General features: G+C 31.7%; 2 protein-coding genes and 1 pseudogene across 2 annotated transcripts; 1 reads left to right on the top strand and 2 right to left on the bottom strand.

Moving 5' to 3' along the window:
• The first annotated feature begins 1403 nt into the window (after positions 1-1403).
• LOC123897264 (transcription initiation factor TFIID subunit 11-like) lies at positions 1404-4167 on the top strand. Its single transcript, XM_045947849.1, has 4 exons — positions 1404-1807; positions 1881-1968; positions 3539-3638; positions 3780-4167. Exons 1-4 carry the CDS (start codon positions 1482-1484, stop codon positions 3905-3907), a joined length of 642 nt encoding a protein of 213 aa, XP_045803805.1. The 5' UTR covers positions 1404-1481; the 3' UTR covers positions 3908-4167.
• A 1043-nt stretch (positions 4168-5210) lies between these two features.
• On the bottom strand, positions 5211-6793 carry LOC123897185 (annotated as a pseudogene).
• Positions 6794-6927: 134 nt separating this feature from the next.
• Positions 6928-12010, bottom strand: LOC123897111 (3-ketoacyl-CoA thiolase 2, peroxisomal). Its single transcript, XM_045947640.1, has 14 exons — positions 11678-12010; positions 10841-10917; positions 10312-10396; positions 10085-10211; positions 9895-9993; positions 9741-9808; positions 9506-9613; positions 9289-9366; positions 9075-9207; positions 8882-8978; positions 8084-8207; positions 7891-7999; positions 7347-7430; positions 6928-7254 (listed from the first exon to the last, which is right to left on the bottom strand). Exons 1-14 carry the CDS (start codon positions 11771-11773, stop codon positions 7148-7150), a joined length of 1392 nt encoding a protein of 463 aa, XP_045803596.1. The 5' UTR covers positions 11774-12010; the 3' UTR covers positions 6928-7147.
• Between the last annotated feature and the right edge of the window lie 5387 nt (positions 12011-17397).

The following is a 17397-nucleotide window of genomic DNA, read 5'->3' as shown; positions in this document are numbered from 1 at the left end:
CTGGGATGACTTTCTTCGAGATAAGCTAGGACTCCTTCAATACCGGATCATCTGAATTTTGTTTTTTATATTTTGTCTTTGGGTAAGGCTTAGTCCCCTTGTAATTATATTATTTTTTTTCTTTTTATTTAATAATATGATATATAGAAAGAGGATGGGAAAGATGGCGTGCCAACATAGTAGGATGTCTATCTTTACCTTGATATCTAGATGCTCTTAATTTATAAAAATAAAATAAAAAGTATTTCATTAAATTTATTTATTTTTTTAATATCTTTTGAATTTTCAATATATTTTGTTCATTACTTTTTATGTACCTTAAATATGTCAACAAACTAAATATATTATATGCTTTTCTTTTTTGGATGTTTGTTATATCTTTATCTTTTAAAACTAACTTCTTTTTTTTCTTTCCATAACTTATTTATTACTTTTTTCATATTTTAACGTCATATTCCAAAAAAATAACTTAAGTATATTGACAAAAAAATATCAAGTATTGTTAAGTTAGAGATCAAACTGAAATACTCTTGTTTAATAATTGTACCAATTTTGTTGTTTCTAATGCTACTGCATTCTATTGGATTTTTTTCCCCATATGTCACACATCTATACAATAAACTTGACTAAATGAAGGATAACAAAATGGAGGAGATTAGAACTCCTTTTTATGACATTCACTTTAAATCCTATTGAATAAAATTCATTGAGTTCTACACTTTCTTTTACCTATTTTCTAAGTATAAAGTCCAAAATAATTTGAGTGTTAGAAAAGAAGTATTCTTACCACTTCTTACTCCCTTTTGAATGTTAAAATTTTATTTCCTTTGACTTTTGCTCTTTTTATGTTCAAAAAAAATCTAGATAATATATTTTTTTAAAAAAATAAATATTACCTAAAAAAATTATTAATATTATAATGTTTAAAATATTATATTATAATTATATGCTTCAAAAAAATTATTCTATAGGTTTCCTCAAAAAATAAATAAATAATATTATATTATAGGATTTTTTATAATATATTATAGATGTAAATCTTGTAAAAATATTCCATATAAATTAATACTCTCTCCGTTCATTTTTAAAGTATCGTTTTAGAATAGTAATACTAAATTAGCGAATTGTATTTTTCCACAATTTTTTACCTTGATTTTAATCGACCAATATCTTTCTATTTTTTGTACACATTTTCTCTTTTTAATATATTTAATATATTATCTAAAAAATGAAAAATATATATTATCTTTTTTAGTTTACAATGAGCTGAGATCGAACACATGACCTATAGCTGAGAAACGAAAAATATATATATTATCTAGTAAGAAACTTTAGTTTAGTATTGACCTTAATGTATCTTCTAGTTTAAAAATAAAAAATAAAATAAAAAAAAAAAAAAAAAAAAAAGAATATTGACCTTGATAAGTTATATAACCGAAATTTCTTTGATTGATTCTGAAGTTGCAATTTAGAGAAAGAGAATGAAGCAATCAAAGGATCCATTCGAAGCAGCATTCGAAGAATCACCACCTGAATCCCCAATCGAAACAGAACCAGATCCAGATGCAGATACAGAGATTCCAATTTCAAATTCATTGAATTCACAACCCATTCATACCAACGAAGAAGAAGAAGAAGAAGACAATCATGTCAAAAACACTACTTCCATTAACACCGCCATAACCACAACAAAGAATAATAATAATAATAATAAAGATGATGAAGAAGATGAAGAAGAAGATAACATGGATGTTGAACTCGCTAAGTTTCCTACTGCTGGTGATCCTCATAAAATGGCTACGATGCAGTTAGTAATTTCATTTTCTTCATTTTCAATGTTATGTTGTCAAACCCTAATTTTTGTTTTTTTTCATTTTTAGGGCTATTTTGTCACAATTCACTGAAGAACAAATGAGTAGATATGAGTCATTTCGTAGAGCTGGATTCCAGAAAGCTAATATGAAACGGGTAGGTAATTCTATCACTAATAAGCTTCTTAATTTTAATCATGTGTTCATGTTAACTACTATGGCCCTGTTTGGATAAACAGCTTATAGCACAAGCACTTATCATGCACAAGCTTAAAAAAAGCTATTTTTATAGCATCAGATAAAATTAAATTATTTTTGTACATGTTATAAGTTGTTTTCATAAGCTATCTTGGAGAACTTATAAAAATAAGCTGAAAAAAGCTTATGAAAAATGTCATAAGCTGTTTTTATAAGTTATGCCAAACAGTCTCACAAAACTTATGTTAGTAGTTTAGCTCAAATAAACTCATCCAAATAGGCCCTATGTAGCACCAAAACTTCATGTTGAAGACGTGTCCTGTGTCCTACCATGTGTCAGTGTCAATCACCAATACTTTCATTGTGTCCTTGCTTCATAGTTAACTAGTGGATAGGGCTGTGGAAGAATTGGGGTTAATAGATCAGGATTGTTGGGTGGATTGAAGGTTCATTGTGTATATTTGAGGTTTTGAGATATAGGGGGCGAGTTTTAAATAAGCAGCATTTGGGGTTTAATGGTTGTTAGAGGAAACTGAAGGAATTAGCACCTGTCTTTAAGGCCTAGCTGTTTTGAATTTGGCTCTTCTGTAGTGAAGCAGATAGTAAAGTGATAAAATCAAGGGTTGTTATCAAACTTGTGATTTGTTATGACGTGTCTCTAATATCACCTATTGATTTGTTCATCCATGGTTAATATTAACAGGGGATGTGTTTTAAAAAAACATGATTTGGACTTTGATGGTTCTTAGAAGATAATAATGGAATAAACACCTTTAAGCCCTGGTTGTTTTGAATTTGAAGGGTTGTTAATTTAAACAAACTCGTGATTTGTTATGATGTGTCTATTCTCAACTATTGATTTGCTTATCTTATGAATTGTCTTGTGAACTTCAAACTCTAAAGTGAGATGCTCACTATGGAAGAGTCGGATCCATATATTATACATTCTCTGTTATGTGTAATTGGACAGTGCATGTTTAAGCTATTTATTTCTTGATACTAGGCTAAGCTGATATTGTGTCCTTTAGCATCCTGTTTTTCTTTATCCCAAACAGATCGGGGAAAAACTAATTATAATTTCAAGACTCTTAACTGGTCAAAATTTACCACCATAGACACATGATGTTGTTGAATACAAAATTTTTGAACTGTTGAGTTCATATTTTTTATATCAGTATAATTGGTTTGGATCCTCTCTGGTTTTGGGATAACAAGATACGGTCCTGTAAGAGAGAATAATACAGTTTTTTTTTTTACACATGATTGGTTGTTTGTAGGGTAGGGTCCCCTAGTTTTTGTCCAATTCTTATAATCACTTTAGCTAACCTTACACGTTTTCTCCTTGTATTTTATATAAGAATGGTTTCTGTCATGTTAGGTTATGCTTCGATGCTCCTTTTGAACTCATGTACTTCTACATGAAATTGAAGATTGCCATTTTTGCATTCTGATTTCCACGAGTAATTTATATCACCGTAAGATAAGATTGCTCACAAGTTGCCTCTTTTCTCTTGGTTGCCTGAAAGCAGTTATTAGCAACCATCACCGGGTCCCAAAAAATCTCGATTCCAATTACGATTGCAGTATCAGGGATTGCAAAAGTGTTTGTGGGTGAAGTTGTGGAAGCAGGTAGATTAGTTTTCTTTTACGAAATAGCATGGTTCCAATTTAATATAATTAGAAAAAGAAAAATGCAAATAAATAGCATAGTGAACACTCTTGCGCATATAGTGTTTTCAAGGTAAAAATGTTGCAGTATATACTTTGCAGCTAGAACAATTATGAAGGAAAGGAAGGAATCTGGACCAATCCGGCCATGTCATTTGAGAGAAGCGCATAGACGACTGAAGCTTGAAGGAAAAATCTTTAAGAGAACAACCTCGAGGCTATTCCGGTAATGGACCAAATATGATTTTCAGGGTCATATGATTGGCTTGCAACAGTGGCATGCAGGCAGGAAAAATAGTTGATCCAACTTATCCAATCAACTTGAATTAGTGAATTAATGTTGGTAGGTAAAATGGAAACCTTTCCCTATTCCTACAAAATAAATTATGTATAATAGACTTGAGCAACATATTTTCTTTCTAGTTGAGTGAAATATCAAGATTTAATGTATTCACTGTATTATTATAATCTACTACCTTTTCTTCATCAACTAATAAGCCTAGCAAGACACACAACAAATTCGAGCATCCATACTCATGAATTTCAGATTTTATTTTAAACTTCGCTATTTGGTGTTTTACAATGGAAGATCATTGTACAAGGATTCAAATGAATGTATCCTAGTTATCCATAATTCATATAAGGGAGTAATTTGTCTCAATATTTGCTTGTAAAATAGTTAGATGGATGCTAAGGCTTAAGGAATCAACTGGAAATGGCAAGTCCTACACAAATTTTCAACTATTTTTGCACTCAACTTACTCAATTTCTCTTTTCTTTCATTAAGAAACCTAATAAATTTAGATTACTTTTGCATTGTATTGTACTAAAATTCATTGACCGGGAAAACCCCTTCCGAGGTTGTTCATTGTAGCAAACTTGTAAACCTTGAGTTATACGACAATCAGTTATGTTTTGCAACAAAAGAGAGAGACATGTTTTTCTTGTAATCTTCACGTGATTATGTTTATAAATTGGCCACTCTTTTTGTGAGGCAAATTTCTTTCTATATCTCTTACTATCACACCAATCACACCATCATAGCTCTTATATCAGATTAAATATAATTGTAGCATACTTGTCTTAATCACCATCAGATTAAGTATAGCATACTTGTCTTGTATATGAAACATGGATGGAACCTGAGAGGTAAAAAAATATTATAAGGGGGACACTATAATGGATACAGTCTAGCATAGTTAGGCTTATCTCTATTCCTAATAATTTGATTAATGTCAAAGTTGTTGAGAATATTATTCGGCCTTAGTTCTTAGCTTCCTAATATGGTCATTATGTCTCCTTCTGCTGATACTGGTGAAGATAAGTGTTTGTTGCCTATGCGAATTTGTTCACTCCTATGGTTTCACTCCTATCCTTAGGTTGAAGTCAAGAATTATGTGTTGCAATATAAGCGCAATTGCGCAAACATTGCATATGGTATGATAGATAAAAATGATAGATCATATGAGTTTTCTTCTATTATTAATTCATAGTCCACAATCGACTACCCTAGAAAACTATAAATGGACAACATTGTTTTTTTTTTTTTTAAGAATAATGCAAATGGAAATAATGTATTACAAATTATTGCTCACAAGTTACACTTTCCTACATATTTGTTTCAATGAAAGGCTTATGATTTCTTACCATCTAATCCATCGAGACTAAGGGTGTGTGTGTCTAACTTGATGAAGGACTATGACCAGAGACTAGACCTTCCAACCTTGCAAAGAGAGGATCAGAGTGGTTTTGTTTCCCTTCCATGAGTTTTTTACTAATCCGAATCCTGAGTGGCCTCATAGTAGATGACTCAATTTGTGGACAACCCCTCAGTTGAAGTTCTTTCAAGCTTGGCATTAACTCATGCATATTTTCAGCAGAGAATTCAACTTCTGACAGTAGTTTATGGTTAACAAGTTAAGCTTTGGAGCTGCAAATCCTCCCTTAGGAAACGATGTAAAATTTGGACAATGTCTTATGCACATGGAATTTAGAGAATTGAAATTTGGAGGAGAAACATCTGATGCTGAAACAGTAAGTTCTTCTAGATTTTCGCATCCCCGGATATCTAAAGACTTGAGGTTTGGGAAAAGATCTAAAGTCAAGAACATGAGTGAGTCACAGCTATCAATCAAGTACAAAGATGTAAGTGATTGGTGGTACCAAGGTGCATGTGCATGGAATTCTAGCTTCTGACAATTCTGAATGTTGAGAACGCGCAGACTTGGAGATTTCGGAAGTGGACAAAGCAAACGTTTGCAATCTCTGATAACAAGTAATGTCAAAGATGGAAGACTACTTGGTAAGTTCCCTGTGAGTTTGGGACAGTTTTCAATATAAAAATGACTGAAAGCTCTGCTGCCAACATTGTCCGCATCAAAACACCATTTCTCGCATACTGACATAGACTCGATCCTTAGAATTTCCAGTGTAGGAAAGCTATCAGTACTTGAAGAAGTTCTATTTCCGTAAAACTCGGATCCTACACTCATTAGTCCTTCAAATTTAATAATATGAAGCTCTTTCAACATCGGAAGTTGTCCAAGTGGAGGCAACTTACAGCAATATTTACACCCTTTGAGCTTTAAGGACACCATCTTGCAAAAGATGTAGTCCCCTAACCAATCTGGAAATTATGTGCCTGGATAGTCGTTGATATCAAGCTCCTTCATATTGGAATGTGGTTCGAGGCTGCGCAGTATTATCTTTTCATGCTGTGAGTTATCGGTATCACCACTTCCACCCCAATCCAAAGACAATTTTTCAAGGCCATGTTTTTCTTTCAATTTTACCTACTCAGAATCCTTATAATTGACAACATGTTCTATGTCATGAATGAACAAAGATCCATGTAAATTACATAGCGCTCCCAGTTCACTAATGGAAGATCCATGATCTTCACCAACAAAAAAGTCTCTCAACTTTTGAAGGTTTTTCAATTCACCGATTTTCAATGGCATCGACTTCAAACAAGTGCCTCTAATATCCAAGTAGCGCAAGTTGACAAGTTTATGAATATCTTTTGGAAGTTCAATAAGATCCATGATAGATGCAACATTCCTACTTCGAGTAGTAACGATAATGTTACTTCCGTTAGCCCCTCCATGTTCAAAATAAATAGAATAGTAATCTTACTTCCGTTAGCCCCTCCACTGTTCCTACTTCTCTAACTAAATAATAGTAACGATCAATCCATGTTCAAATTTAGAATATTGTCACTCTGATGTAAAATGGCAAATGAAGAAACACGTGATAAAATATGCTATTGCATTATCCTTTCCTTTCATACAATAAATTTTACCAAACACAGAATCTTCTGGTAAGGTCAAAATAAAAAGCATGAACAGAAATTATAGAATTATTGACCAGTGATTGACATTTTCACTATCACAGAACAAAGCTTTTATTCTAATTTCTTAATATAGATAGATAATAATAACCAAATAGAAATAAGTTCCAAGTAACTAATTCTAGCGAGCATCCTTAGATAAGAAAAGGTTGTCTGTTTTCCGGGCGTTGCGGAGCTCATCAACGGAATCACCTCTCTCAAAAACAGCAGCTGCCCCCATTCCAGTACCTGCTCACAGTTTACAAAGAACAACATTAACTATAAGATGTTCAAGAACACTCGTGATCACACACACACACAGATTGAGAAAGTGAGTGTACCAATGCACATAGATATCACTCCAAATCGACTGTCCTTGCCACGTCGCTTCATTTCATGCAATAGAGTTGCTACACATCGAGCACCTACATCCCAAAATTAAAATAAAATAAAATAAAATAAAAAATGCTTCCTTATGCGGTACAAATTATTGTTAGCTCAATTCTGAATTCTCATATTTCTTAGCTTTGTATTCCAAGGCAAGTCATTACAGTTTTGTTTGAAAATACAGAAAATCTATCAGGTTATTATTGCTATAGGTGAGATCCAAATCCTAAGTACCGCTGATTCTTCAGATTGACATGTCTGGATAGTGGACACGGAAACATGTGATTGCATTCGATCACTTCTATTTTCTTAAACTATTAGTGGTTGTGTGTGTGTCCATGTCAATACTTCATAGAAGAGATCTATCTTACAAACATATTGGTAACTTTCAAAACAAAAAGGATCCAAAGTATGATAAATTTTAAAGCTTCAGTAATCAGCAATGGTAATGTAGCTTTATGAATGTGAAAAGAGAAGTTTTTGATTTGTGGTATATACCTGTTGCTCCCAAAGGATGCCCAATTGCCATTGCACCTCCATTAACATTGATCTTTTCTGAATCGAGTCCTAGCTTGTTACGGCAATATACGAACTGGGAAGCAAAAGCCTGAAAATATGCAAATCAATGAAGTTAGTACATAAAACAAATGGTGAAAAAAAGGATAATAAGATAAGGACACTAGTTAAATACCTCATTTATTTCAAAAAGATCGATATCATCAAGCTCAAGACCTGCAGCCTTCACAGCAACTGGAATTGCAGCAGCTGGGCCAACACCCATGATGGCTGGATCAACACCAACTGCGGAGAAACTCCTACATGACAACCAATAAATAATGTTCTTCAGATTATAATACAGAACTTTTCCATACCAATTTTGCACCGAGACAATTTTTAGAACGGAATGAAGATTCATTAAAACTTTGTATGGATGCAAGAAGTCGGAAAGAAAATAGAGAGAAGAGAAAATAGATGCATTTTATATATTGTTTGGACTTTGGATGGAAAAGAGAGAGCGAGAGAGGGAGGGCGAGGGGGGGAGGTAACTACAACACATTGCAGAAAACAGGAATTTGTAAACGCATTTTGAGTTATGAGCTATTGTGCTTAATTAATCAAGTCCTCCAATATGAATACTTGTGTCTGAAGTTTCCTGAGCAGTTGGAAAGAAAGTTGGCACTAAACTAACCTGGTTAAACTTAACAATCCCTTTAATAGCCCAACATAAGAAGGAAATAGCAATGGGAAATTTGATCTGGTGAAGTATATATTTTTGTGAACAAATTACTACTGCTATGATATTTTTCACAAAATTATCAAATACATTTCATGCTAAATATATATTTTTCTAATTTATATCTTTATGTTAAAGAGCAGGGAAATCAACCAGGCCCTCCTTGATTTATAAAACTCAAAGCGTGCCAATTTGGAATCAGTATATAAATATTGCCAAGGATCATAAATCATAACTATGTTACCCATTAAGTACCTGAATACACCAAGAATGGGTAGCCCCTTTTGCACTGCAACACTTCTTTTCATCAGCAGAACAGCCCCAGCACCATCACTCACCTGGCTAGAATTACCTAAAACACAGACATCAAATCAAATGATTAAATAACAATGTTTATTATAATTAGAAAGAATTTGAGGAAATGAATCACATTTATATGGCCTTATACCAGCAGTGGTGGTTCCGTCTTTCTTAAACACCGGTTTAAGCTTTGCTAGGTCAGATAATGTTGCATTAGGTCGAATTCCATCATCAACGGAAATGGTGACAGATTTCTCCTCGCCAGTTTTTGGGTCCACAATCTATTGAAGAGAAGTCTAAATCAAAACCTAATACTCAAAAGGAAGATTCAATATACCATTACAGTGGAAATTGGAAAATACCACGGTGGAAACTGGTATGATTTCATCTTTAAATTTTCCAGAAGCAGTAGCAGCAGCTGCTCGCCTGTGAGACTCAACCTATCGACAATATTATCAAAGAGATTTAGTTAAGGTTTGCGAAAGTTAAAATATAAATATTTATAAAAAAAAAAAAAAAGGTTAAATTATAAATAAAAGAGAGAAGATAATGCTGCATTAAAAGATATATCCAACTTACTGCAGCTTCATCTTGTTCTTTCCTTGAAACCCCAAAGCGACCGGCAACATTTTCAGAGGTAATCCCCATTGGAAGAAGGCAGTTTTGGGCTTGTTCAAACATTTTTACCTGTGACGACAAAGTAAGACATATCACAACCTTGTAGCCCTTTAGAGGTATTATTTCCAGAAACCAAAAGTAAAAAAATTGAATGAATTAATTAATCTGGCAAACGAGTTAAAGTTAGGAAAAATACTCTAGGATTCACTGATCCATCCCATGCCATTGGATTGGTTGTCATGGATTCCAAACCGGCACCAATACCTAAACAAAAATAGTCAAAGGTTAAAAACAATATATGAAGTTGTTGCAATCACAAGAAGTACAAAACAATGTGATGCATCATATACCAATGTCATAAAATCCAGCCTTTATAGCAGCGGCTACATCAGCAACAGCTTGGAGCCCAGATGAACATTGCCTGTTAACTGTTCTAACAGGCACAGTGTCTGGATGGAAGAAAAAAAAAGAAAAAAACACATGTAAATAACTAACCAAAATAATCGATAAGTTTCAGTTACACAAGTTATCTAGACATACCAGGAAAACCAGCATAAAATGCAGCCATGCGACATTCACTAGCTCTTTGAGATCCAGCTCCCAATACAGAACCCACAACAATATCCCCAACTTCACTTGGGTTCAAGTTGGTTTTCTCTATTACAGCCTACAATGAAACCTCATCATCACATTCATGTATATGGATAACATTATAGAGCGAATTATGAACAAGTAGCAAAAGAATTAGAAATTAAAAGTAAGAAAACCTTCAAAACAGGAGCTAGGATATCATCAGGATGAGTATCTTTAAAACCACCACGTTTAGCTTTGCAAAGAGCAGTCCGATATGCACTGCAAGCACATAACATAACTACCATGTTAGATAAAACAATTAAGAGATCCCTCAAACATATTGGTCCAAATTCATAGTTGAACATGTACAGGACGAGACATTTGAGTTAGCAACTTAGTTAAGCAATTATTTAACAAACACTTCATATAGATATTTATGTATAGGTTGTGTCCATAATTGAAGAGAAAATGAGGAGAATTTCTGCATAAGCTGTATATAAGATGTTTCTAAACCTATACTATGGAGATTATGGAAATAATATCGTAAGGGCCTATTACAGCTTATTTTAATAAATTCTTCCAAATCCAATCACTTACGTAAGTGCTTATATCATATAATTCATAACAATAAGCTCAAATGAGCTTTTCCACACACTATATCAACAATCAAACAAAACACATGCTTAATGTGAAAAAATCCATTTGAGTAATAGCTGAACTCACGCTACAATCACTACATCGTCTCCAAAAGCAGCTGTCCTGTGATAAGCAGCACTGTCTCCCGCCAAACATGCTGAAGCCTGTGAATCAAATTGTTCAACATACAAATTAAAATCCACCATAACAAGTTCATTCAAAGCACAAATATACACCCATAAAACACATATTTGCGCTAATACATAATATAATCAACAAAGGAAATTATGTGTAGCAAAAGGGTCAGACATAAATTCCCCCTCCTCAAAATTAAAATCAGAATGAATATGAAGGTAAATTCTACAGTTTACCACAGTAAACAACAACTTGAAAGTCACCTGAAACTCCAACTCCGAGTCTATGACTCAAACTCGAAAGTAGAAGCTCGTTATTATCCTCGTCTTATCATCCTCGTCTTATCGAACAAGACAGAGACATGATCGGTACCAATTCGGGAAAAAATAAGGATAAACAAATATTAATGATTCAAAACTCAAATTAAATTTGTTTTCCTTTGTTTTTATCGAATTAACACCGATCATGTCACTATCTCACTCATTATAAAGAGGATCAAGACCATATCGATCCTCGTGGATATTTTGAGTGATTTTTAAGTGCTTTTCCATGTGAATAATGAATATACATACTTTGGAGATTGCATCAATATGAATTGCATAAATAGATTAAAAATCAAAACTTTAATAAAACTATAAGCTAATAACAAATCAAGGAAACATATAATCGCATAAGAGGCAAAAGGGTCATCAATTTTAACAAAAAAGATGAGATTAAAAGAGAAACGATGCGATAAAATTGAAGGGAAATTGAGAAATGAAAAGAGAAAAAGAAGAAGAAGAAACAAACATTGAGAGAGGTGGAAGATGATGATGATGATGATGATGAAGAAGAAGGGTTGAGATGTTGAAGCAAAACTTTCTGTCGGTTAATCGCTTTCTCCATATCGTGAAAATCGAATCGAAGTGAATGAATTATGAAGAAGAAGAAGAATGAATGAAAATGAGAGAAACTTGATTTGATTTGGTTCCTACAATTTACTTGTATTTATTTTCCACTATTTATTATTGCCGAAGCAATCGCAAAATTGTTTTGTTTTATTTTATTTTGGATAAGAAGAACTATTTAACTATTTATTTATTATTCCTTTAAAAAAAATATTAGTATTGTTTGTTTCCTTTTGTAAAGAAAAAACAAGATTATTGTTATTATGGTATATTATTGAGTATTTGTGTTAAAAAAAGGTATATTATTGAGTAAATAGTTTTTTTGAACAGGATTATTTGAGTAAATACTATAAACAAAATTGGAAAAGAAGCTCTATATAAGTAAATTTTATCTACAGATTTAATTTTATTGTGGCTAGAAATTTTACATTTAATGTGGATAAGTGAAATGATCGGGTTTGAATCTCGACTCATGCATATATAATGCAATGTCCCTACTAACTAAGGAGGGTGTATTGAATTGAGATTTCAATGGATTTTAAAAGACTTTTTTATAATAAAAATGTCTTGAGGTATTCAATTAAGACTTTTATAAAATGTAAATAAATCTCGTGGTATTCAATTAAGACAATCAAGATTTTTTTTTCAATCCAACGAAATCTGTTGGTATTCAATTAAGATTTCTCATGATTTATAAAATGTCTTGTGGTATTCAAAAATATATAGATTTGAATGGATTCTTTCTTTGAATGGATTTTAATGGATTGTGTGAGACTTTTTAGTTGAAAATACATATACATTCTTCTTTCAACAATCTCACGTAAAACATCAAGACTTTTTCAAACTCACTCCAGACTTTTTTTCTTGTGTGTTTCTTGATCGTTTTCTCTCACTCCACATTCTTTTTCTCCACCACCACAATTCCCTAACATATGCAACTCAACCATTCTTTTTCTCCACCTGAAGGTTGCCATGGAAGGGATGTACATAATATTTCTATTCCTTTGAAACTCAATTGATCAAAACGATTTTCTGATTTTTTTTTATTTATTGAAAACGATTTTCTGCTGCCTTATAAAATTGATCTTTAACATAATTTTGTAAACAAGAAATATATATATAATTTTGCAACCTTTTTTTATGATTAGTGTTTTCTGATAAAGTTTTTAGTTCTCTTGTTCTTTTTTATGATTATTGATTCATTGATAATTCCTTGATGTTTTTTGAGGAATGATTGATTGATTATTATATTTTTGGAAGAAATTTGTATTGAATTTATTGAGTCATTTAAATGTTAAAATTCCATAAAGTTCTTTTGAAATCTCAAAAGTCTATGTTATAAAATCTCATAGAGTCTTGTGTTAAGAATCTTGAATGTAAAAAGTCTTTTAAAAAAGTCTTTTAAAATCTTACAAAATCAATATAATCTCACAAAGTCTTTTAAAATCTTTAAGATTTTCTTTTTCCAAAATAGTCTTTTGAAATCTCAATCCAATACACCCCCTTAAATTAAGTTCATTGGACAAAATTTAATTATAAAAATTCACCTTAAAGGTGCGTTTGATTCGTAAAACAGTAAGAACTGAACAGAACAACACAGGATAAAACAAGATAATACAGGACGGGACAAAGTTGTATCAGAGAGATATAGAGCGATAATATTTTTATATTCGAGAATAAAATGGGTATTTTGGTATTTTTTTATAGTCGTACTGTGGACAAAAAGTTGTCCCGTGATTTTTGACAAAAAATCTTGCTACCTAATTTGTCCAATTTCATAACCAGTTTCAAATCAAACAGGATACAACAAAAGTTGTTCAGTCCAGTCCCTGTTTTTAGCAAATCAAACGCACCCTGCAGATATTGGGCGATGTCCCTACCAAATGAGCTTAGTTTTGTTAGTAGGGACATTACATTATATATGGAGGAGCCGAGATTATTATAATTAAATTTAAGATGATGTTCCTACCAAATGAGCCAAGATTATTATAATCATGTCCCAGCATATTTTGTTGAGATTATTTTCATTCGAAATATCTATGGTCTTCATTTCTTAGAAGTAGAGTTTTAAGAGGCAATAAATCGAGTAATCACTTATCACATTTGTTTCTTCAATTTGAAGTGGTTTTAAGCTAAATCGAGTTTTAACCAATGCCCAACATCATTTGCAGGCTAAGGTCAAGCACTTCATGATTGGTAATTGTTGGAATGTTCCACATTCTATTCAACTTGCTTATCCTAATTTATTGTTTTATTTGAATCAAACTATTATTACCTTGAAGAGCAAGGATGACGGTCTTATTTCGAAGCACTCGCCTTTACGCAAGCGTTTCTCTATTGGACAAAAACTTATAGCGGGCCAAAATATCGCCCCTAGGTTCAATATTTGGCCGATGTGTATAAAAGAAATATTTGTTGTAAGAGGTTACTATTTAAATGATCTCGGTTACTTCGAAAGAATTAATCTCCACAGTTGCGCGAAATATTTTTTGTTTTAAAAAAACACAAAAAAAACTTAAATTTTGTACAATTAAACTTTTACAAATATTAAATTATAGTTTTGTTAACTTCTTTAACTAGTGTCCAATCCAATTTATTTATTTTTTGAGATTTATCCATAGACGTGTCCCTCCTGACAAAGAAACAACTGGAGGCACGCATTCCAACATTCATTCTCAACATGGACCATGTTTGTTGTCGTCCAATGGTAGCGCTAGCGTAGCGTAGTGCCTCAAAATAGAAAGATTGATCGAAAGAGATAATTTCAGGTGGAGGGAAGTCTCAGGCGGAGGAAATTCTTCGATAGGCACAAGCATTTATTTAGGCACTTATTTTAGGCGCACATACAAGAGTTAAAAAAATTAAATGAAAAAAAAAATTTATCACATCAATTAATACTATTTAATTTCTTTTCTCTTTAATTTTTTTTTTGCATACTGTGAGTATGCCTAAGAAATAATTATTTTGGCTCGTGCCCATATAAGTATTTCTCTATCAGGTGACTCAAATTTTGAAAATTGGATTGAAGTGTCTAACTTTTGCTGCATTCACTTATTTGGTGTACTCCGTATTCCTTCTAATCATTGAATAGTTCAAATTTTAGTATAGATTTTAATTGTTTTAAAAATTAAAAATATACGATTTAAAATTTAAATAGTCTAATCTCGATCCAACAACTATAAATACATCAAATGCATGAGTGTATCAATTTTCAACTATTATGAATTGTGATTCCAAATCTTACATCACACTGATACAAACTTACACTTTATCTAACGGTACACTACACGTCAAGGGCAACAACTTGTTTTGTTTAGGGTAAGACATATAATGGAGACTAGGGGTCTGTTTGGATTAGTTTATGCAATATAAATTATGTTTTATACTGTTTTATAAGTCCATACTAGTGAAAATTGTATTTTTATAATCTATTTTATCATAAACTACCTTGACAAACTTATAATAATACATAAAAATTGTATAAGCTGTTTACATAATCTCAAAAATAAGTTAATCCAAACGGACATTAGATTAGCCAACCGTTTAAGTGGTAAATCAATATAAAATTATTGTGTGTCAATGCTATCTCTCTCTTCTCTTTTAATTTTGCATAAGTTCTTTATGATTTTACTTCAACTTCTTTTGTGTTTGAAATCAAAGTTAAGTGTTTTGATAAGGAACTTAAGTTAGTGTTTTAAGTTAAATGTTTTTATTCAAGAAAATGTTAAAAACGGTCAACACAATTCATCCCCTTTTTTCTGTTTCATCATTCACTTTTAATTAATACAGTTAATTAAATAATATTGATGTTTAAATTAGATGTGAAATTTATGGTTCAAAAAAAAAAATTAGATGTGAAATTTATATTTTGGGCTTTATTTCAATTGATGCTCAGTTGTTGGGTCTTTAACCCTTTAGGTCTTGAAAATTGCTCTATAGGCCTTCTATGTGCTCACAGGCCACCAAAAATCTGAAAATACCTTTGGTTTCGATTTCAGTTACGTTTCGATCATAAATTATAAAATATGATACCGACACACTTTGAAAGTTACGTTCCTAAACTGAGCGTTTGCGGATTGTAACTTTCGAAATATGAAAAATTCATGCACAATATTAATATCAAGATTGCACAATTCAGAATTGGAAAAATTTATTGTTGTTTTCAACTATGGATTGATAAACTAAGTTATCTGAATAACATTGCAACAAAATGAACGGATAATAAAATGCTTAGCGGTTAATCTATTACTACCTTAAAAATATTATTATCCAATGTTTCTCCAAACCGTTTGTTTAGTATTAACTCACTCTTGAATTATACTTTTGAGAAGAGCATAAATTAAAATAGAACTCAACTATTTGAAGAGATCTCTTGTTCAAAATCCGAATGTGGTAATGTTTTCTTTATGTGGTATAAGAAAAATTACACAACTATGTTAAGATGTTTCTTTTCTGCCATATCTACCGAAGAAATTACTGGATCATATTATGATATTGTTGACTAGACAAACCGTTTCGGTTTGAAGTAAATCACTTCAAAAATTGGCAATAAAAATTATGCTTTTATAATAACAAAAGAGTTGTTATTGTTTTGAAGAAAGTGATTTCAATTTTACTTTAAAAATTGAACAAACTATAAGGATAAATGGCTAAATGATATTCCCTCGAATTTCTGATAACATGTCTTCGCATTGAAGAAGAAGCTAGAAAGCAAAATCAGAATAATGAAGTGCTTGTTGTCTTGAACAACAACACTAGAAAGAAATTCACAAGTCTGAAGCCAATTGACAAATTATTCAAGAATCAGATACACAATGTGAATTAAAACTCTAGCTGGTACTTTGATTAGAAACAAAAAAAATCATCACTTTTATTGATGACTATTCAAGTTATATTTTCATACATCTTATGAAAAATAAAAGTGATAAGTGATAATTTTGACATGTTTCAATTATATGGAACTGAAATTGAAAAGTAATTCAATGAAAAAATCAAATGATTTTGATAGAGGCACAAAAAAATAATTCCCACATTTTTAATGAGTATGAAATTATCATGAAACAACTGTATCTTATTCTTTTGAGATGAACGGTAAAGCTTAAAAATTTTATAGAACCTTTACCGAACTAGTTGTTGTTACAGTCATGCTTAATTTCGGCATTGCATCTCATTATATGAGTGTGAGAAATTTTATTAATTGATTGTTTTGTGTTAAGAACAAAATTTCTACTTATGAAATTTTGAAGAAAATACAATCTAATTTGTCTTATTTTAGAACTTGGGTTTATCTGGCCTATGTTTAAATTCCATAAATCAAAAGAGTTAAACTCACCAGTTAAGTATATAATTAACAGTAAAGCTCATAGGTTTTATGACCTAAATGTTAAAGTGATCATAGAATCAAATGATGTTGATTTCTATAAAAATGAATTTCTCTTTAAATTGAGAAATAATGGGGGCACTAGTGGGGGTATTGCAACTGATCACATTCCAGCGATCAGAAGCAGTGATGAGAACATTGATCAAGATGTTACGGAACCTCGAAGCGGTAAGATAGCAATAATTGCTAAAGAGTGTGAACCCGATTACATGGTTTATACAATCGAAGAGAATCTAACTAGC

Source organism: Trifolium pratense, linkage group LG1 (genome assembly GCF_020283565.1).
Source record: "Trifolium pratense cultivar HEN17-A07 linkage group LG1, ARS_RC_1.1, whole genome shotgun sequence".
Taxonomy (NCBI): domain Eukaryota; kingdom Viridiplantae; phylum Streptophyta; class Magnoliopsida; order Fabales; family Fabaceae; genus Trifolium; species Trifolium pratense.
Note: the sequence above shows the minus strand (reverse complement) of the source record. Positions and strands in the feature narration are given on the sequence as shown.